The 22,777-nt window shown below is 49.5% G+C and overlaps 1 protein-coding gene across 7 annotated transcripts in view; it reads left to right on the forward strand.

The window, feature by feature from the left end:
- Eipr1 (EARP complex and GARP complex interacting protein 1) overlaps positions 1-10,375 on the forward strand; it is a 115,693-nt gene extending 105,318 nt beyond the window's left edge. For 3 of the 7 annotated variants that reach the window (XM_006515120.4, XM_006515121.4, XM_011243879.3), the window contains 4 exons: positions 2,094-2,269; positions 5,836-6,003; positions 7,551-7,715; positions 9,802-10,375. In XM_006515120.4, the coding sequence (XP_006515183.1) occupies positions 2,094-2,269; positions 5,836-6,003; positions 7,551-7,715; positions 9,802-9,976 (684 nt within the window). In that variant the 3' untranslated portion in view covers positions 9,977-10,375. The remainder of the gene's footprint in view (positions 1-2,093; positions 2,270-5,835; positions 6,004-7,550; positions 7,716-9,801) is intronic. The other 4 variants (NM_001379229.1, NM_201357.3, NM_001379230.1 and 1 more) reach the window with 2 other exon arrangements.
- Positions 10,376-22,777: the final 12,402 nt, after the last annotated feature.

The following is a 22,777-nucleotide window of genomic DNA, read 5'->3' on the forward strand; positions in this document are numbered from 1 at the left end:
AAAACAAGGGCCCATGAACTCAACACAATGAGGGAAGAAGACACCAGGCTTATTAGTGGGACAACCCTCCTTTGCCTGCCCCCACCATTCACCCAGCTGGCCCCTTTTGGCTGCCCCTGGTTGGCTATCCCTTACCATTCTGTGGGAGTTATATGGTGAGTTCTGAAAGTTGGCTGATACGACCAGTATGACCTGCCAGGTTCTGTGGATATCATTCCTTCTGCCCTGGGCTTTGAGAAGGCTGAGTTGGATAAGAGACAGGACAAAAATGGGTAGGGTCTTGGGTCTCTAGTACTCATCTGCCCCTATCTCCGGCCACCACCACCCCAACTGTGATGACCTTGAGATATCCCAGGCCTCATGGGCTCTTCTTGTTCTGTTCTTTTCCTGAGTTGCTGTGTGAGTTGCCTGTGTTGGGGATTGTGAGCCTTGGCCTGCAGAGTAGCCTGTACCTCCAGTTCTTCATCCCCTTCCTGGCTTCTCACCAAGCCCCTGACTCCTCACATCCCCATCCCTCTTGTGCTGCTACATGTTTCCGTGCGAGCAGACTGCGGCTGTATGTCCTATCTCATGAGAACTTAGCGGCTCGCCATGTTTACTTACCTCACTGCCACATTCCCTCCAGGTGCAAGGGACTGGTGTGCCACACATTTCACATATGTCAGTGTGTTCTTTTTATGGTGGCTGCCATGGCCCCTCCCAGTCCCACCTTCAGTATCTAACACTGTCCCCAGGCCTCTCCCAAATGATGTTGCTAATCCCTTCGCAAAGTCCCCAAAGACCTAAGGATTTTCTTCTCTCTTCCCTCATGTTGTCCTCTTGTTTGGGTATTTTTCTGGTACCTGCACAACTGCATCAGTGTCCCCATGAAACAGGGCAAATGCCTTCTGTACAAGCGCAGAGGTGGCCCTCCGCTCTTTGTGAGGGCTATGAATGGTCAGACGTGTCTGTGACAGTAAGGCCTATGGATCTTCAGAGTTGGGCTCCTTAGCTAAACGGCATGCTGATGAATCAGAAGGATGAGGCCTGCAGAGAGGTTTGCATCGTGAACTATACTCTGACAAAGTACTGCTTATGCTTTTCGTGGCTCGTAGTCTCCCTGAAGGGAAGATGGGTGCCTGGGGAAGAAGAATGGGAGGTACATCTTCATAGCCACTTTTGAGACACTGTTGGGTCACCCATGGCTATTTCCATGAACTCTTCCCTGCCAGGACGTCCTGTGTCCCACCTGCCTGTGACCTTTTCTCACACATGCTTTGCTGGGTGATAGCTTCCAGAATATCTAGTCTCAGGAACTGAGAGCTGTAGTTGTCATAATACCCCACTAGAGAGGCTCTCACCTCTATGCACCTGTCTTCTTGTGCCCAGCCTCCGCTATCCAGTCAGCTTTTTCAACGCGACTATTCCCAGATGCTGAGGCTACACAGCCTCTCAGGGGCTCTGAAGAGCCCAGTTTGAAGGTTTGAATGTATTCACCAATAGTGGGTTCAGGATGTTGGAGGAGTATAAGAGATGGTGTTTAAGTTACTCAGATGAGTAGAGCTCCAAATGGAACGTGGAAAGTCCTGTGGGCCTTTGCCAAAAGATCTAGGCAGGGGGAAAGTGGAGTGGCCTTCTATCCCAGGCTTGGAACCAAGGCCTGTCTTAGTACCCCCAAAAGACAGTTTGTGGGCTCACCAGCCTGTGGGGATTGAGTGAACCCCTGTGAGGATCCTGTGTTCCTCATGATAAAGGGGAAAGAGGTTGTATTATATTGGGAACAACATTTGATTAAAGAACATGTGTCATTTTGGAAGGAGCTGGTCATGGAGACTTGGTTTTTCTCTTTCTTTGGGAAAGCCAGATGTTTGAGTTATTCCATATTGTTCTCTTCAAGTTTGAGCTGATTGTCTCTAATCACACACTTGAAGCAAGCCCTCCACAATAGGGGCTATTAATGTGCCTTCTATTTTTTGCTGTGCACGGTTTTATTTTATTTTATTTTTCCAATAAGGTTCAAATGGTCTTGCCTTTTAAGGGGGGAAACAAAGACCGAACCTCCAAATTGTTCTAATTATTTCCATAAAATCCTGAGAATTGTGTAAAGAGTCCAGATCTTTCTTCTCTCCTTTGAACAATACCCGTTCTACCAGCTGGCCAGCTCAGCAACACTGGAAGGAAGGGGACAGCTGAAGTTCACCGCGGGGCGGTGGAGCCCACACCACAACTGTACCCAGGTGGCCACAGCAAGTGACACGACCCTCCGAGGATGGGACACACGGAGCATGAGGTCAGTGCTGTACCCACACTGTGGATTCCTGCTTCTCTCCCTTCCTCGCCCTCTGAAGGAGTTAATTGAAAGCTAGAGGCACTGGGGATACCTGACTTGCTGTCTTCATCTTATTTCTGTAGGAATTATCTTCACCCCAAAATAAGCTAGCAGGCCCATTGCAGGGAGCTGTCCCATTGTTGGCTTTGTGATGTCCCTTAGATTTTTCTGTGTCAGAGGCAGCGTAGAAGGAAACCAAGTCCAGGGCTTTGTGGTGCCTCACAAGCCCCATGGCGACACAGATGCTTCATCTCTGTGATTAGCGCTGTAGGCTGGCACTTTCAGTCCCCAGCCTAAGCCTCCCTTGTGGAGTTGTCTGGCCATTTCTGTGCTTTCAAGAGCCATACCTATTGGGCAATCATATTTTGTCATTTAAGTAATTATACGCAACAACCAGCAGTTCTAATGGAACAAACAAGAGCGATTTTTCTGTTCCAGTTGTGATTTTGATAGGCAGAGGAGTGATGGTGGGATGTCTGTTGCCATGGCAACAGGAGCCTGCACAGGCTTCTTTAAGATGCAGTTTATCCCCTTAGCACACCATCATTTATCACTGAGCTGAAGAGACGGATGTCATGTAATAACGTGAGTTTCTTCCACGGTGGGGGAACACCTTTAATTTTAGTTCTGAGGCCCCTGTGAAAATCCAGGGCTGATAAATAACTCGTTGGCACTCCTCCCCTGTGCATATCTGCACAAAGGAGTGATTTGGTTTCCTGATCAAGCTGGAGGCCGTAGACTCAAACCGTGATGGATATCCCACACAGCCCACTTCTCCTTGTCCTCTGGGCCTCTCTCCTTGCTGCCTTTTGAAGAATGTGAAGACAAGAAGCTCAAAGACTGGCTCACACACCAAAATGCAAGATTCACACAGCACTGGCTGGCAACTCCCCACAGTGACCTTGTTGTGCCCAGGGAGTCTCTGTGACAAGCAAAGGAAGTGTCAGCACAGTGGAGAGCCTTTGCTCCTCTCACTGACGGGCGACTCCTTTGGCAACAGCCTTTTGTTCTTGTCTAGCCAGGCTGCCTGCGCTGCTTCTTCTGGCCGTGTTAAAGTTGTGCTGCCAGAAACGGAAGCCAGCCTCAGTTGGATCACAGTGTGCCTGTGACTGCCCTTCTTGACCCCCAGAATGGGTCACAGTTTTTATTTTACAGCTTTCCTTGTTTCACCCAAGAGTTCTTATGATTTGGGGCATCTGAATTGGTGGGGGTAGGGTAGAGATACCACGACATTGAAAAAGTGCAATATATAGGAGCTAGCTGATGTAAATCTATAGGAGCTAGCTGAAGATGTAAATCTATAGGAGCTAGCTGAAGATGTAAATCTATAGGAGCTAGCTGAAGATGTAAATCTATAGGAGCTAGCTGAAGATGTAAATCTATAGGAGCTAGCTGAAGATGTAAATGTATAGGAGCTAGCTGAAGATGTAAATCTATAGGAGCTAGCTGAAGATGTAAATGTATAGGAGCTAGCTGAAGATGTAAATCTATAGGAGCTAGCTGAAGATGTAAATGTATAGGAGCTAGCTGAAGATGTAAATGTATAGGAGCTAGCTGAAGATGTAAATGTATAGGAGCTAGCTGTAGATGTAAATCTATAGGAGCTAGCTGAAGATGTAAATGTATAGGAGCTAGCTGTAGATGTAAATCTATAGGAGCTAGCTGAAGATGTAAATCTATAGGAGCTAGCTGTAGATGTAAATGTATAGGAGCTAGTTGTAGATGTAAATGTATAGGAGCTAGCTGAAGATGTAACTCTATAGGAGCTAGCTGAAGATGTAAATCTATAGGAGCTAGCTGAAGATGTAAATCTATAGGAGCTAGCTGAAGATGTAAATGTATAGGAGCTAGCTGAAGATGTAAATCTATAGGAGCTAGCTGAAGATGTAAACGTATAGGAGCTAGCTGTAGATGTAAATCTATAGGAGCTAGCTGAAGATGTAAATCTATAGGAGCTAGCTGAAGATGTAACGTACCAGGCTGGGGAGACACTTCCATAGGTAAAAGCACTTGCCTGCCGATCCTGACAACCCAAGTTCACATCCCCAGGCCCAAGCCACATAAAAGCCAGACACAGTGTTTGTAGTGAGTGGTGGTGAAAGGCAGAGGTTAGGGAACTTCCAGAGTCTTTTGAAGGCTGTCCTGTGACCTCCACATATGTGCACCTGTACTCACGTACCTGAATGCACATGTGCCTACATCTCACACATGTACAGACTGATAATTGAAAATGCCATCAGGCTGGGGAAGGAAAAGAGTTCAGCTGATATTTGTTGCAGGGCACATACAGTTCTGCTATGTGAAAGGTAATTAAGACTTCAAGGTTGTTCTCCAACCGCCACTGAAGCTATAGCAAGCGAGGGAGCCAGTGATGGCAGTGGAGGCTTGTGTCTCCCCTGAGTATAGCTAGGGATTACACAGCACTAACTGGGGCTACTGTCCACCTGCACTGAGCATGTCACTCTGTTTTGGGGATGTAGTATCAGAAAGACCCTACTGACCAGAAGTATTGGATTTCAGACCCTGTGTGTGGCAGTCAAAGAAGTATGGATGAGTTTAGGGTGGCGGGGGGGGGGGAAGAAATGGGAAAAGAGAGAAACAGAGACAGTGAATATGAATATATACAAGTGTATGTGCTTGCATGTATATGAGCAGTACATATGTGTGTGAAGAGTGTGCACATATGTTCAGGTGTGTGTGTCTACTGAGCTTGTGCACTCTAAACCACCATATTGTAAGTTTCAGACACCCCCTTTCCATATGTCCTGCCTTGAGAACTAGTGGGGATGGGAACCGACATGGACTAAGTCCAGGAAAGCAAACCCCAGCTTCTTCATCTTTCTCACAGGTTTTCTACTTCTCCTGTTTGTCTTTTTCTTTCTACATATATCTCCTAATAGCAACAGCACACCACGCGTCGAGTCTAGCCTTCTCCTCTCTTCTTTCTCATTCTGTGCTGCACAGCAAACAGGGTCCTCACTCATCTGCTCCAGCTTCTGCAAGGCTGTCACTGTCCCTCTGGCCTCTCCCACTCTCAAGAGACCAAATACATTTTAAAATACTTTTAAAAGCTATCACATCTATTTATTTAGTGGGGGTGGGGGTGGGGGTGGGGAGCTGTGCCCTGGTGAACATGGAGAAAACAGATGACAATTTGAAGGATTTGGCTCTTTTACAGTCTTGGTCCCTGGCATCAAATTCAGATGATCAAGTTTGGTGGCAGATACCTTTACCCACTGCCCACCAAATCATATTTGATACCTACAAGCCATTGTCCACTTGTCCAGTTGGCCCAGGGAACTACACATATAATACTGGCATGCCAGCACTCTTTCAGCCATGAGTGGTTTCTATAGGGGGAGAAACGTGGATGAGCCCAGGCACCCAGGCTAGGATTCCCTCTGCTTGGCTGCCAGCAGGGGCATGGGCCAGCTCTTTCTTCAGCTGGGGGCTTAGGCAGAGCCTGGAAAAGTGGGGTGGTTTCCATAGTCCATTCATTCTTACATGTGCTGTCCTTCTCTTTCCAGCCAGATATACTGCATAGAGAACGCTCATGGGCAGCTGGTGCGTGACCTAGACTTCAACCCCAACAAGCAGTATTACCTCGCCAGCTGTGGAGATGACTGCAAGGTGAAGTTCTGGGACACACGGAATGTCACCGAGCCTGTGAAGACCCTGGAGGAGCACTCCCACTGGTACAGAGACTCATTTGCATGCTGCTTTAGGGAAGAGGGGATTATGTAATTTATTTTGCTAATTACTTTACCATTTGGAAAAGCACAAACCAGCTTAGTTTGTGCTGCTGTGAATCATTCAATCAGCCCAGTTTTATTCTTCCTAAAGAAACACTAATTCCAAATGTGAATGTTTGTGATTTATAAGTGTAGGAAAAGAAGAAAAACACCAGATTCCGTTCCTCTTTCAACTGCGCCGGTTCAAGTGTGGAAACGTGAATGTGCGCAGATGTTCACACAGCATTGTTTGCCACGCGTGGAACCTGGAAAGGACCCAAATGTCCATCAGTGGGGGATTGGTTAGGGAAATTTGGTGACATCCGTGCAGGGGAGATTATGCAGCTGCCAGAAGGAATGAGGCGTATCTGTATGTGTGGATATGGAAGGACGCCCAAGACCATTCATCCTCTCCAAATATTGTCTGGATGTGTACCATATGCTGAGAGGAAAGAAAGAATGAGACGCAGACTAGTATATACGGCATGAAGGCATGTTTTTATTCCAACAAAACCTATATGTGCATGTGCACACGTGTTTGTGTGTAGGAAATGTGTGAGGTGTGTATGTGTAATGTGTGTATAGAAAATGTGTGTTTCTGTATATGTGTGCATGTGTTGGAAATGTGTGATTGTGTATGCATGTAGGAAATGTGTGTGTGCACATGTTTGAATGTGTGTATATGTAAGAAATGTGTGAGTGTGTATACATGTGTAATGTGTCTGTGTGTCTGTATGTGTGTCTATGTAGGAAATGTGAATTGTGTGTGTGCCTGCATTCATGCATGTGTATATGTGTAGGAAAGTCTGGCTGAGAGATCCACTTTCCTGACGACTCCTCCCTAGGTGAGGAGGCCCCTCCAGGGCTTTCCCTTCCTAGTTCTATGCCTGAGTTTGTGAATTTCTTACCGGAAGTGGTACTGTGTCTGTGAAGCCCTAGGGCCCTCCCTGTGCAGTTGCGATGAACTGGATGGATGGCTGTAATTTGCTGCAGCCCAAGCAGAAAGCTTAGCTGTGTCCTCTGTGCTGAGCACAGCTTTGCATGTGAGTTCTGCTGCACTCTCCAACTACGTAGGCACTAGAGCCTTCGGTGGTCTTAGAAGGGTCAGGAGGCCAAATTCTGCAGGGCCCCTGGCCAGTGCGAGGAGAAATGGCACCAATATCAGACCTGATACTTGGAGGATGCTCAGGCTTGTCTTGGATCCTGTGGCATTGCCTGGCTGAAAAGATGTGTGGGACTTTGTTAGATATTCCAGGTTGTGGCTAATCCATGTGTGGCTTCAAGGAAGGTAGAATGCTAAGCCTTCTCCCTCTGCAGGTGCAAGCTGACACTCCGTCTTCTGGCCTTGTTTGCTAGGTCCGAAAAGAATATTTTGGATCTACCCTTGGTAGATTTTAGCTCCTTCCCAAAAGTCCCTGGTGTCAGCATATGTGGTGCTGATTACATTGCCCTAATGCAGCTCTGTCCAGTAAGGTCACTCAAAATGGTGTATCTACCCATGATTTTTGCAGGGTGTGGAGTGTGCGCTACAACCACTCTCACGACCAGCTGGTCCTCACTGGCAGCAGCGACAGCAGAGTCATCCTGTCCAACATGGTATCTATCTCCTCAGAGCCCTTTGGTCACCTGGTGGACGACGGTGACATCAGTGATCCAGAAGAGCACCATGCTGAAAAGTAAGAGACACCGCTTCGAGCAACGCTCTGGGCAGGAGCACTCTATGATCACAGATGACATTTGGGACAGGAGATTTCTGGGTGTGATAAGGATGATATCCCCTTCCTCTATGCAATTACAGACCACAGATCTGAAGGTCAGTAGCTGTGAGATAAGGAGCAGTGCAGTTAGAAGGCATCCCTCTACTCGGTTTGTATTCTCTATTGTCTTACTGAATGCCACATGCCATATCTGAAAGGCTACTGTTGTCACCAGATTGAACACTGGCAAGAATATGTCTGAAGCTCCCTAGGCCTTGTCACTCCCTGTGAAACTATTAGTGTCCTCGGGATTCTCAGTGAATAGTTCAGTAGTGTTGACCATGTCCTTATAGCCTTCAGCTCGTTAATAAGATTCTCAGTCCTGTTCAGTGACTCACTCAGGCCTCCTCAGAATGGAGACACTGCTCAGAGTGTCCTGGTCCCAGCCGCACCACTGTGGTTCAGTGTTCTCTAAAAGCCCTTTGTCATGTACCTGCTCCCTTGGGTACTTGTACCCATGACTCCTGTCTCTGGGACACATAGGACTCTGTGGTTACCCTTTTAGCTGTGACTGTAGACTTTCTGCCTGGGCTCCCAGTGCATGTCAGTGGGGGTGCTCTCATTCTGTTGTGAGAGAAGGCTGCAGGGCCCATAGCTTTCTTGGTAGAGCCTACACTGGAGGGAGATGCTCTCATCCCTTACAGTGGTTTTACCATGCTCCTGCGTGTCAGTAGCTTCCCTCAAAGCACACTCCAGGAATTCATGCCCAGATTGCAGACAGGAGGCTCTGGAGTGAAACCCACCGAGTTGGACAGCTAGCGATCCCAGAGCACACTGCAGGCCTCTGCGCTGGTTTGTGTCCACACACACTCCTTTGTTCCCTTGCATCTGTCTCGTTACTCTGTGAGGAGACACCTCTGTGTGGCTCTGCTGCAGGGTTTGTTCCTCCACTGTCACTTTCCTGTTGGTGCCCTGCTGAGCACAGGTGCAGAGCCTCCAGCTGTTCTTCCAGGGTGCCATGCAGACGGGCTTCTGCCAAGGAGGCAGTCTCTCACCTCCTCTGCCAGGGGAGGAACTTACTGCTCCCTTAGTCTGCGGAGTGATTAATGTGTGTGCTGCCCCCCTTGTGGGAAGCATTAAGGAAACAGGGGAGGAGGCCGTGGCTGCCAGACTGTCCTGATGACATCCTGCCATGTTGATGGGACTAAATTCAGGAAAATGGGATTCCCTGTGGAGATGCTTCCTGGTATTTGTCACAAAGTATTCTTTGACCACTGGCAGGTCTACTTGCTGGGAAAGTGGGGGCCCTGGGGTACCTTAGATCCCAGGTGAAATTCAAGGGTGGGTGGAGGGCATTAAGACCTCCAGCAGTCTAATGGGAAAGGAAGCATTTATTCTGGCACTCAGGGCCCCTAGACTGCATTCAGTGCTGGAAGTCATTCTGGAAACTGAGGGGGAGAAAGTGCCAGAGCAGCTGTGCCTTCTGGGAAGTTGCCTGTGTCTGTGGAGCAGGTTGGGCTGCATTTTGCAGACGGGAAACCCTGGAGTTTCAGACCTCCTGATACTGGCCAGGAGGCCTGCTCCTTGGGAATGTGTACAGCCCTGGATTCTCTATGAGGACTTGTTGGGCTCATGTCTAAGGATGTAAGGAGAGGGTGTTGCCTCACCCAGTCCCAGTCCCAAATTGGCCGCACACCTGAACAAAACCTTCCTCTCAGTGGCTTGGGCAGCCTCAGCTGAGATCCCAGACACTGGCTACTCTGTAGCCCTGGCCTGGCTGCTTTCAGTGTCCTTCGGGCTCACTTGCTAGTGGCTTTGCTGTTACACTCTACTAGACATAGTGTCCTGGTGCCTGGACAGGGCCCTCAGAATACTCCAGACAGATGATCACCCCAGGAACCCACAGTCCCAGAGCCGGTTGTACCCTGTCCCCATAGCTGTCATGAGGGCTCTTGAGCGTCAGCATGCTGGCCACACATAGGCTGCATATGGTCCTTGCCGTGTTTTCCTCTGTGACCCTCATATCTCCTGTGGCTCACTCGGGTCTCTATGTCTTGGGCTATAGGAGCAAGGAACCCCTGCAGGACAACGTTATTGCCACCTATGAGGAGCATGAGGACAGCGTGTATGCAGTGGACTGGGCCTCAGCTGACCCATGGCTGTTTGCTTCCCTAAGTTACGACGGGAGACTGGTTATCAACAGAGTTCCCAGGGCACTGAAGTACCACATACTGCTCTAGTGGCCCATGGCACTGCTGCTTGGTACTTGGCAAATTCTCAGAAATCTGCAGCTACGAGGTAATTCCTTTCACAGACAGATTCCCTCCTTGGGAGAACCAGCATTGCTTCTACAGGAGCTCTGAGGGACATGGCGCTTCTGCCAGCAGCTCATCTGATGCTGTCAGCACACTGCTCAGCATGGGCGGGAGCTTTACTGGACACAGCTGTCCATGTGTGAATTGATGGCTGCCCAGTCTCTGTTTGGTTTCTGGTTTCTGTTTAAAGGGTGTTGGAAGTTTAACTTTTCCCCAGTGTGTTTCCACCTTCCTGTTGTCATGAGATTGCAAACTGAAATAAAGTCAGTGGGATGCGCACAGCCTCCTCCTTTCAGGCTCCCTGCCCCACTGAGGAAGTCATTAGGCTCTTTGTTTGTTTTTTCTATCACATCTGAAAAAAACACAGTGCCATCCCTCACCTGTGGGACAGGTATGCCCTCCCCACAGTGCCATCCCTCACCTGTGGGACAGATATGTCCTCCTCACAGTGCCATCCCTCACCTGTGAGACTGGTGTGCCCTCCCCACAGTGCCATCCCTCACCTGTGGACAGGTGTGCCCTCTCCACAGTGCCATTCCTCGCCTGTGGACAGGTGTGCCCTCCCCACAGTGCCATCCCTCACCTGTGGGACAGGTATGCCCTCCCCACAGTGCCATCCCTCACCTGTGGACAGGAGTGCCCTCCCCACAGTGCCATCCCTCACCTGTGGGACAGGTGTGCCCTCCCCACAGTGCCGTCCCTTAGGCAAGGCTCCTGTGGACCATTGGCTCCAGGTGGATGAGTGCCTAGCCTGCGATGTTAGTGATTCACTATTGTGTTTTAGTTACAGTTACTATTGCTGTGTTAAAACACCCTGGCCAAAAAGCAAATGGAAAGGAAAGGGTTTATCTGACTTACACTTCCACATTGTGCTCCATCACTTAAGGAAGTCAGGACAGGAACTCAAAATAGGGCAGGAACTTGGAGGCAGAAGCTGATGCAGAGGCCTTGCAGGCTTGTTCACTCTGCTTTCTAATAGAATCCAGGACCAGCAGCCCAGGGGTGACCCCACCCCCGATGGTCTGGGCCCTTTTCATCAACAGTCACTAGTTAAGAAAATGCCTTATAGGCTTGCCCACAGCATGATCATCTGGAGACATTTCTTAGTTGATGCTCCCTCCTCTCAGATGCCTCTAGCTTCTGTCAAGTCGACATAAAATTGCCCAGCACATTTAGTAAAATGGGATTCACTCTGTCTGTGGGGCATACTTGTTTCAGATTGTACAACTAAACTGGCCAGCTAGCCTTTGCTGGTCTCTGTCATGTCAGAAGTCAGGAATGGGTAGAGTCACCATGGGCAACCAGCAGCACAGTCCACCAACAGTTCCTCAAGAGCCCTGGGAACTGCTGACCTCTCTTGTATGAACCCTGGAGCCTTTGCTTGTCTATCTCACACATGCTCATGCTCGAGAAGCCACCTTGGCAGTAGACAGGGTGCCCATCTTTTCCTGCAGGCTCTGCTTCCTTACTCAAATGCCCCGCCTTCCTGCCTGTCAAAAGAGGAGATGGAAGAGAGGGGGATGGTCCAGCCAGTCCCACAGCTTGTCTATCAGACTTCTGCATCAGTCTGAAGCCCTAACCTGACATATCTGTATACCTGGGAAGTGGAGCACTGCCCAGGGGTTCATGTCCTGGACCTGGATCTGGGTGCCTGTGCACAGGCAGGGACAGACGCTGTGCAGGACAGGCACACTGCCCTGCTGGATGATGTCATTTTCACAGTACATTCTATGAATCTTTACAGTGCAGAATAGATTGTCAAACCGCAGACTCTTCCCTGCTGTCTCAGGCTCACAGCTCTTGGCATGGCTATCTGGATCCTCCTCTCTGTAATGGTTTTCATTGGAGACTTTCATAGAGCATCTGCTTGGGCGGCAGTGCCAGGGCCACTCTTCTGTCTTCTCCCTGCAGGCCACACTCTGCAATTGCAATGTTTCCATCAAAGGTCATCCATGGCATGTGATTGGTAGTCAATAGTAGAGCTGTCCCAAACACATGCACTGGTCCCCGAGAACAGACACTTTTATTTCTGGGCAGTGGCTGATCAGCTGTGGCCCTGCCACCAAATCCATGTCACATCTAGAAGACAGTCAACCCCTAAGGTGAAGGGCTACTTAGTGACCCCGTGGACCTGAGTTCTGGGTGTGTCTTCTGACCCTTCCAGGTTCACTGGGGCTGCTCCAAGTAGAAACAGATTTCGGGTTCAGGTATGATATACATATCTGTAGTCCCAGCACTCATCCTGAAGTAGGAGGATTGCTGTGAGTTTGAGGCCAGCCTGGGATATATGGTGAGACCCTATCTCAAAGAAACAAACAAATAGTGAATCTCAGGGTCCATGTCAGTTGGGGTATAACTTTGTACACTGTCTAGTACTTTGGAGGCTTCATGGCTTCCTCTTCCTGTAGAGCCTGTCCCTTACCCGCAGCCCACGCTTCAACCTCATACACTGCAGACCTCGCCCCTGCTACACAGCTCACAAACTCATTAGCCATCTAATGTCCTCCTTGGCAGAGTCCGTAGATTCAGTTGGTTGGTAATTAATTGTGTGTTTAATTAGTATTGATTTTGACAGTTCTTTATTTTGGGTGTAAGTTCCTTATCAGCTATGTAATTTCAAATAACCTGTTTTCCTCACCTTGTTGCTTGCTGAGCAGTATGACTTACAGGGATTAAAAAAAAGAAAGAAAGAAGTTGAAATCTAACTTGTCTAGCCTCTTTCTTCATGGTTTGAACCTGCCTGATATTCTCCAGTGTTTTCTTCTGAATGTTTCATGGCTCTGCATTTACTTCCTGGATCCACTTGGGATGGTTTTACTTCTTTTTATATAGACATCCAGGCATCCAGGCATCCCAGCATCCCAGCATCCCAGCATCCCAGCATCCCAGCATCCCAGCATCCCTTACTGCTGTTTCCCCTTTGCCATGCTTCTTTATCCACACCAGGTCTCGCTTGTCTGTTCCTTCTCACTCCCCTCCACTGCTCTCTGTCTCATTAGGAATCCCTTTGGACCTTATGGACTACTGCCCAGAACATTCGAGTTCCCGGAGCCTCCTTCTGGGTCCTGTGACCGCTTCCCTGAGGACTAAGTCCCCTACTTACTGCTCCTCTTGAAGCCATACCTGTGTCTGGGGCCAGTGGGAGAAGAACAGGAAAGATGCCATATCCTTTGATAGGTCAGAGAAGAAGGGTCGCCATCCTTAATCTGACACTTCCCATGGCCCGTGTGGCTGCTGCCACAGTTATATGGGGAAGTTGGAAACCCTTCTCTCTACCCACTACGGCAGAGCCCTGCCTTCTATTGAGTGGTCTAGGACCTTCTGCGGCTCATGGCACCAGGGTCCCGTCATACCAGACCTCCCCTAGTCCTGCCCTAACCCCGTGTACAGAAAGCAACTGAAAGAGAAAACTGCTTTATACTCTGAATCCCACTACAGGCTGGATGAAGGCTGGGAAAATCAAGGAACAAACAAGAGCAGGGCAGGGGTGAAGTGTGGCAGTTGGGTATCTGTTTGGTCAGCTGCTAGGTCCATGAAGGCCTGACCTTGGCCATCTTTCTTCATCTAGTTTCATAAAGTATAAAATGTCTTCTTCAATGATTGACATTTTGAGGATCTCCAACTCTGTGGTTCCCATCTGGAGCAGAGAGGATACTGTTGGGTGAGGGTCTGATACTCAGTAGGTACCAAGGGACCCTGAGGCCTCTCCAGGGCATACAGACCCCTTCATCCACATCTGAGCCCCCCCGCCAAAGCCTTCCCAACACAGACACAAACACACACACCACACCAGCTTCCCTGGTCTCCTCACTATCACAGACAGATCTACAAGAGTGCCTCTGAATTCTGTCCCCAAGACCAGTGTCTCCTTGTCGGGAAAGCCTTTCCCCCACACAGCCCTGCCCAGAGCTTCTGATGTCCCATGCTGGGAAAGGGAGAGGAAGACAAGCCATGTACCGTATCTGTCATCTCTGGGACCAGAGCTTCTGCAGGTCAGGGCAGTAGCCATCCATCACAGAAAAGGGAGTGGTCAGGAAGAACCAAGAAGAGTCAGTCAATGGAGGGAGTCTTCTGGGCCAGGGCGTAAGAGAGGAAAGTAGGGCCAGCATGAATGAATCTGAACAAGACCTGGTGTGTGGGATTTTAGGCTGGCTCATCGGGTCTCTGCTGGGAGAGGGGTGGGCATGCCGCTTCTCAGGGCAGCAATATGGGTTCCATAACCCTTAGGTTTGGGTGTCTTTATCTACGTAAGAGGTTCATCTGTCAACCATGATGGCATTGCACTTAAGGGTTTCAGATGGAAGCTGGCATGAGGGCCTATGCTGAAGCTGCTGTGTACACCTTGCTCACAGATGCCCTCAGAGGCCTGAGCCTACCAGACTGAGGGACACTGGGCTCTGCTAGACTAAGTAAGAACAATGTGGATGCCTTTAGTGAGGCAGGCCTCAGTGGTACCTGATGGACTGTTGCTGAGGCTACTGAGGCTGGGAGGCAAACAGCAGGTTTGTGTCAACAGAGCCCTGAGGAGGGGGATTGGAGGTGGGGGAGGAGTATGAGAGTGGGACTGGGAGGAGAGGACAGAGTGGAAGCTGTGGTCAGGATGTAAAGTGAGTAAATAATGGATAAAAGAAGTTTAGGGTGGAGGAGAGGAGCGTGATTTGAAAGGTCAGCCAGACTCATTTGGCCAATACTGCATCATCCTTCATACACACAGGCAACAGGGTGGGAGGCACCTGGGAGCTGAGATACACACCCAGGCAGGGCCCTGTACCAGTGTGGACTTAAGATGGGCCACAGGAGCAACTGGGAAGCTTGGGTGTTCTGCTCTGGGTCAGGTTGCTAAAAGTTATCTTAAAGCACATTCAGATGTCGCCTGGACTAAGGGATATTGCTAGCAGCGTGGTGCCCGGCTTATAGGGTGCACAGGCAGAGGTACAGAGCTGGGTAGGAGAGTGGAGGAATAGTGAATCATTATCTGTGGTGTGCTTGCTGGTGGCACTGGTGGGGAAGGGGCAAGCCATCCCCTTCAGGGAAGTTTGAGAGGCTTATAAGATGCACAGGTGGGCTCCCTCTCCTAGGGATGTTTGAATAGTTGATGCCAGAGGCCCCCAGCCCTTCCTCAGTATATAGAAGTTGATGAGCTTCCCCAAGAGGAATGAACATCATCCTGGAGGAAGAGCAGATCCCGAATCTGTTTCTCAAAGAGCCTTCTCACTCAGTCCCCGAGGAAGTGCAGAGTGTGTAGGTGGGCGGCAATTTGCTGGTCTGGAGCCTGCCGCTCAGATAAGCTCAGAGATGCGTAGGAGGCGTCTCCTTGCTTGTGAAATGAAATCACAGTCCCCGTTCTGTTCACTTGGGTGTTTGCCTCCGCCGAAGGAGACAACAGCCTGTGACAGGCACACACGTGGCCAGGATGCACTTTGGCTCTTGGGTGACAACTGTGGGCGTGCCAGGCATGGTGAAACAGTCTGAGTGAGCTCCTTGACCATATAGCACCACGCTGCCTGCCCATCAGAGCCAACTACATGGCCAGCCTCAGTGCCCCCATAGGCAGGGCTGTCAGGATAGGCCTGCACTGATCTCCTAGACCTTAAGCATCTGATTCTGATTGTTGGCTTTTGTTGCAAAGAAAGCATCATGAGGTTACCATGGAAGGACATCCGTGTCTTAGTTCTCTCCTGAGCAGAGCCAGTCCTACAGCTCCAGCAGCAGCTCAGCAGAGGAGGCAGCACCCTGCCTCTATCCAGGTCACCAGCTCACACAGATTAACCACAGGCCATGCCATGCAGACCTGTGCCGCAGCTCATGGATCACTGTTGGAGTGCCTGTCGCCAAGCTGTGATTTAAAACCAGGTGTGGTCATAATTCTTAGTTCCTCCCGCTCATGCCTGGCAGTTCCTTGGTGCAGTGCCTCATCGCCTGCTGAGGAATGGCTTTTGTGGGGGCATTGCCCTTCGACACAAATGCCACGGAGGCCCACATTGGTCAGGGTTCCCCAAGGTCAGTGCAGACCACCCTCTGGTCCTGTGTAGTGCTGTGCAAAATAGCTGTGTGTGACCGAGCACGCATTTGTCAGGACACCCACCAACCCCCACCATGGTCTCAGAATTTAAGGGGCTGTACTTGCTGGGCTGGCTTGGTCGCTGCTTCGATGCAGAAAATAACTGAGCTACTCTTGAGGTCTGCAGCTATCAATAATTGTTAAAAGCCTTCCAGACCAATTACACAGAGAGCTGGAGCTACGAGCACTTGGGCAAATCACCCCACCTGCAGCTCACCTCTCTCATCTCTTCTTGCTGTGTGACAGTTGCACCTAGTGATCCATGCCCAGCTGTCATGGTAAGTGATGCTGTGGCACATGAGCTCACCCTTGGTGCTCTGCACTCCTGAGGTACCAGCAAGCACACAATGCCAGTCACTCAGCACTGTCCCAGTGCTGGTCAGGACAGCTGCATGGCCTTGAGGTACCCAGGTTATACTGTTGCCTTCAGCCCGTCTGACTGTGGAGTCCCCACTGCGTTCACCTGAATGGTCATTTCCTGATTCCTGTTGGTCTCAGGGTGTTCTCGGCAGCAGTCTTCTAGCCTTTACTGGTGAAGCTCCAGGGGTTTGAGGTCAGCTAAGGCACAGCAGCAGCAGCCAGCCTGCTCGACCCTAAGGCTCAGTGCTTTTCCATGTCTTGGCTGCTGGCCTTTCGGGGACTCAAGGGGCATAGGAGCAGGTTCTGAGTGGGGTGGATACTGCAGCATATGCATCAGGTATACTAGAGTAGATACGGGAGTATAGGTATTAGGGTAGCTGTTGGGGGGATGCACTGGGGTACATTAGGGTAGATTCTGGGGTAGATATTTAGGCAGGTACTGCGTATGGATAATAAAGTAGGTACTGAGATAGGTGTTGGGATATACTGCTTGCATTTTGTAGGGGCAGCAGCATGTGGGCAGTGCATCCTGGAGGCAAACCTGGCACTCTTAACAGGGAACTTCCTTTTTTGCTGTATTTTTGTAAAAAGCTGGAGCAGAGTAGGTACTGGGGTATAGATATTAGGGTGAGTACTAGTGTAAGTATTCAGGCAGTTACTAACATAGATAATAAAGTAGGTTCTGGGGTGGGTACTGAGGTATATTAGGGTAGGTACTGGGGTATAGATATTAGGGTGAGTACTAGTGTAAGTATTCAGGCAGTTACTAACATAGATAATAAAGTAGGTTCTGGGGTGGGTACTGAGGTATATTAGGGTAGGTACTGGGGTATAGATTTTAGGCTAGGTACTAAGGTAGATGCTGAGGTAGGTAGGCACTGGGAGTAGATACTAGCGTAGATACCGAGTAGGTGCTAGTGGGTAGTAGGATGAATAACAAGGTAGGTGCAGGAGCACACATTGCTAAAGTAGGTGCAAGAGTGGCCAAGCTTCAGAAAAGGATGCAACCAGCTGGCAGCTTTGGGGGCTGAAAACCAAAGCAGCCTGTGCCATCTGAGGCTCTAACCACTTCACTTGTCCCCACCAGGTGACCCCAGCCTTGTCCCTCAGCCATGTGGGAACAATAGAGAAGGCATTTTTCTCCACAGGATGGGTGGGACCTCGAACTCAAATTTCTCCAGCATCACTAGATTTCTCGATGTAACTAATGAGTCCCGCAGCTGGGCCCTAAGCCAGAGCCTGCAGCTGGGTGTCTATTGTAATGAGCTACTGGTGGCACCTCCCTCCGGCTGGCCTGAGGCCATCGTTAATGTCCCAGGAATGGGTGGCCACAGAATCCTGAGTTTTCCCTCAAGTCTCTTTAAGGGACTCTGCAGCCTGTCACTGCTGTCCATTCTTCATTAGGGATGGCAAGGTGCCATGCCCATATTCCTGGGAGGAAACGGAATAGCATTGAGCTATCCCATGCCCATCCATCCATTATAGCAGCTCCGTGACTGAGGCTGTCTCCACAATTTCTTGTCCCTGGGAGAATGGCTTCCCTCTTAGCACAGTCCCTCCCTGCAGCATGCTGCTTGCCTTTTGTGTGGGCAGCAGCGTGTGGGCAGTGGCGTGTGGGCAATGGCATTTGGAGGCATACCTGACTCCCTTAACTGGGAACTTCCCTTTTTTTGCTGTATTTTTTTAAATATATATAAAGCCAGAGTAGGAGTAAGAAATCACATATTTATCATCATCTCCCAGTAACAGAACCCAAACCTAAGTAAAGAACTCTTTAGAGTGTTTCCTGCTCAGCGCCTGGCTTATCTTAAACTGTCGAAGTTGATAGCCCAATCTACTTTTTGATGTAACTATGATGGTTTTAGGAGATTTAGACATGATTTTTTATAGCCTGAAAAAGAAAAATAGAACTGAATATATGATAATGATGAATCCGCCGACTTCTGCATCTGAAATGGCTTCGAGGCACGAGTTATTGCGTAATAATTCATGCCCTGTTGTGTCTTGCTGCTTAATAAGCGTATGGGAAGGCTTGTGCTGGAATTGTCTTTCTATTGCCGTCTCAGAGCTGGCTACACTGCAGAGCGTGGGGAGGGCTGAGGTATACATCACTGACTGATGAAGCTGTCAGGGCTGGGGGCAGGTGCTAAGGACCTAGCCCATAGTGCAGGGGCCAAGGGAGAAGGCTCTATTGGCAGAAAGCCCCTCACCTCAAGAAGGAGCATTCCATAGAAGAGCCTCTGCTTTCTCTGGCTTCAGCCTCCCAGAAATGTGCATCAGACTGGTCCTAGGCATGTATTTCAGCATTGGTAGCACATCCCAGCTGAAAGCCATTCTAAATGGTTGACGGCTATACCAGCTTTAGTAGGACAGGGCTTCCCTGAGACCACCAGTCACAATAGTTGGATCCTACTGTGTGAGTACCCTGAACACAAGCCAGGCTGTGGTCCCCTGTGGAAGCATGCTAAGGAGTGCATTGTCCAAGGTGATTCTGTGACTTTAACCCCGCCCCCCCCACGTTGCGCATTACTTTTTAAACTTGAGCATTGATAGTGGAGCAGGTCAGGTGGTTATGATAGCCTGGGGGTCTGGGTTTGACTGGTAGCGTGGCTTCCTGATGAACTAGGTCAGGTTTCTTTACTTTTCTAGGCAGGAGTTTCTAGCTTTAAAGTGAAGGTAACATGGCCCTTCTGAAGGAGAAGGTGGAATTCCATGATACCCGTTAGGGGGCCTGGTGTTCCCAAAGCCCTGTGTGAAGTTGGCCACCAGGCCTTCTAAGAGATGCTCCACTCTGGCACAGCTGATACACTTAGGCAGTGTGCTACCTGCCAGTGCTGACCTCAGTATCCTCGTCAAGATGAGGGCACTGTGGAATGAATCCCTATGAACACTAAAAGCTCAACAACATCTGGGCTGTGGCTTCAATAGGGTTCACTGGGATAGCAGCTCTTCACAAAAGTTTGGTCCCACACCCTCCCTTTTATCATGGTTTTGGGCCCTTGCTCATCTCCTTAGCCGGTGTACACCCTTTAGACGGGCTATATTGCCACAGAAGTCAGAGTGGCCCCTGCAGCATCTCTGAAAGGCCAGTGTGTGGTCACTTCTGAGCTCTGTCTTGTCCTTTTCAGCAGTAGTTGGTCAGTGTACTGTCATCAGTTTCAGAGGTGATCTGAGAGACGGTGCCTGTGACAGAGGATGTGGGTACCTAGGAAACGCTGTGGGGTAGACAACTCTGACGCCTTTTCATGGAGCCTGAGGACTTGCTGTGGCACCCTATCAGAGAAGCGACAGGGCACAGAACACTGACTGCCACTGCACGGGGCCTTGCCTTGTCAGGGAGACACTCAGGGTATGTCTGGGTAAGGCTGGTGCTTGCGGCCTTGCAAGGTCCCATAGGTACCTGAACGCCAGGTTAGCTAGACTGTGTACGACAGAGGGAGTTGTACATCAGCCTGTGGCGCAAGAGGGCTGGGGGTTTGCTGTGAAATGAGGAAAAGCCAGAGCAGGAGTGTATAACACTGAGGTCCGTTTGTCCTGTGATTCCCCGCTCCCCTGTTTTGCCATGTAGACTCCTCTATGCTGGGCACACTCCTCTCAAGCAAAAGCCATGATCAAACCGGGATACTCAAACCAGCTTCAATATTCCCAGCTACTTAGAAGGCTGAAACAGCGATGACTTGAGACCAGAATTTCTACCCTAGTTTGGACAACATATATGGACCCCCATACCCTGCTCCATAATAAAAGGGGGGGAGGGAGGAAGAAAGGATTGAGGGCTGTAGGGGGGGGGGGAGGAGAGGAAGGAGAGAAGATTCACTCCATGTTGGACAAGGTCTGCTCCTGGAGGAGGCATCCTCCGATCATACAGCTGGCCTGGATGCTGGGTTTCAGTGCATGGTCATGCCGATGTATCACCCATGTACATAGAAGTCTTGGGATTGTCATGACTCAGACACTGAGCAGGGACTCAGGAGGATCCTGCTAACCCCAAGGTACCCCTCAACTCAGACATACTTTGACCCACTATACTTGAAATATAGTTAGATAGGTCACACCTGTCCACCTTTATAGTCCTCATACCCACGGGCACCTCTCATCCATTGGTATATATTCACTGGTACCATAGTGACCAGATAACAGTGCAGCTGTAGCCTGCCGACTGCTGGCCCAGTCGATGGCCCCTCCTCCACACTACACCCCTGCTCAGCAGTGTCCAGGATACATGGAGCTTGGGCTGCCTTATATTGGGATACTGGAATGGTTTGGACTCCGATGGGGAAAGATAGTTCAGGACAAGGGTAGAGTGACCTTGGTTGGAGACTCTTGTGGAAGTGAAATTGGAGTACAGGCTTCAAAGCTCAGGAAAACACATCTGTGAAAACTAATGAATAATCTTAACAGGAGGCAGGTTTGAGCTTGATAAGAAAAAACATTGTGGGCATTAGAATCATGTTTGGCGATCAGTACAGTGTGTTAGATGTCTGGAGGGTGTAGGGACAGTATATGTGGCAGCTGGCCAGCTGTGTGGCATTCATTAGAGAGTATGGCTTCCAGGAGGCTACAGCCCCTATAACAGGCCTGGCTCCATGTTTGCTCCAGGAAGAGCTCTTGCTGGATCCTCTGGGTACCTTCTCTCTACTCAGTCCATCTGCTGCCCACAGTTCTGTCTCATTCTCCTGAAGGGAAACTCTAACCCAGGACACATGTGCTGACTGTGAGGCAGGGGGAGGGGACAGAAGAGTCTCAGGTTGAGCAGCAGGTTAACTGTCAGGATGAGAACAAAGGCTTTGTCCTCCCCAGAGAGACAGCACAGGACCCCACATGTGCTACTGTGTGTGTCTGCACCTGAGCCCTTCAATGTTAGAAGCCTTTAACATGGAAGGCATGTGCTCTACCCCTGAGATGCACCCCAGCCTCTCAAGCTCACTGGTATTTCTATTTCATGTTTAATATATTAGTTTTGGAGGGAAAAAAAAGGGCTCATTTTGGGGCTTGTATTGAAAGGTTAGAGGTCAAAAGGGCAGAAAACACGGCATGTGTTCATCATTGAGTTTTGTGCATTTAACAGTGCCTGGGCCACTGTCCTCTAATAAATGTCATTCCTGGGGGAATAAAGAGATAGATCTTTTAGGACAGAATGGAGCATTTTAAGGATGGCTATCAAACACTGAAACAATAGGCAATAGAATAATTCTCAAAGCTTTGTCTCCCTGGGTGTGTTCTGTCCTGTGGTCACCACACAATGGTATTTGATACCATTCATTCACCAAGTGTGTACTGGGCCTCAGTGCTCTGCTAAGTGCTGTGGACAAAACGCAGATGAAATGTTACCCCTGCGTAGCTCATGGTTTAGATTAGTCATTCAAGGCTAGCAAGCCAAGGAATCAGCTCCCATCCAGGGTGCAGATGCAACCCAGAACCTCCATCGTAGCAATGTCCTCCTGAAGAAGCCAAGAGAAGATGGAAGAAAGGGCTCTACTTCTTGGGTCATTTCTCTGCCACAGAATCAAGAGCTCCACCATTAGGGAGTTCCCAGAGCTAGTGCTGAAGTGTCTGTTTCTGTGTAATTAAAAGACTTCCACCTAATATCAGTGAGGTTTCCAGAGTACCCTGACCATTGACGCCAGCCTAGACCTTTCTCCAGGGAAATGGTGATGAAGGAGGGCTGGAAGTCTCGAGCCCCTGCGGCAGCGTGAATCCTGTCTTTCCTGACAGTCTCACAGCTCTCCTTCCAGCCATGGAGAATAAATCCAGCGTGACCTTCACGTGTTCACGACCGAACACTGCTAATGTGTGTCCCTTTTGAAATATGCAAGATGTTGAGTGTGATTAAGTTGAAGGAAGATCAAGGTGAGCCACTCCTTTGTTTAAGCATTAGCTCCTGGCCTAGACTTATTCCGGAAGGGATTTAAAGTGTGTGCAGAGCCACTAGGCAAGTGTTATGTTGTGGTATAGATAGATGTCATGGATTGCAATGTAGGGGAGCCTCTTATCAGACCCCTAACATCTCCATGTCATCCTGCCTTGATTTGGATGGAGCATGGGCAAAAAGAAAAAAAAAGAGAGAGAAAGATACAGGGGCTGTCTCCTGAGCACTTGGAGTGCCACAGGCAGCCAATCTTCCTTTTCTCTATAGAGAGCCTCCTTCCTGCTAAGTGCTTTCTGAATAGCTTCTTCCAGACATGTTCATAGCCAGAGCTCACAGACCATCCTTTAAAGATGAGCTCCCCCATGCTTCTGTCCCATAGCCATTCCATTTCATAAATCCTTCATTTGTAAGGTAAGCCTTCTAACTTAAGTCCAGT

Source organism: Mus musculus, chromosome 12 (genome assembly GCF_000001635.26).
Source record: "Mus musculus strain C57BL/6J chromosome 12, GRCm38.p6 C57BL/6J".
NCBI lineage: Eukaryota > Metazoa > Chordata > Mammalia > Rodentia > Muridae > Mus > Mus musculus.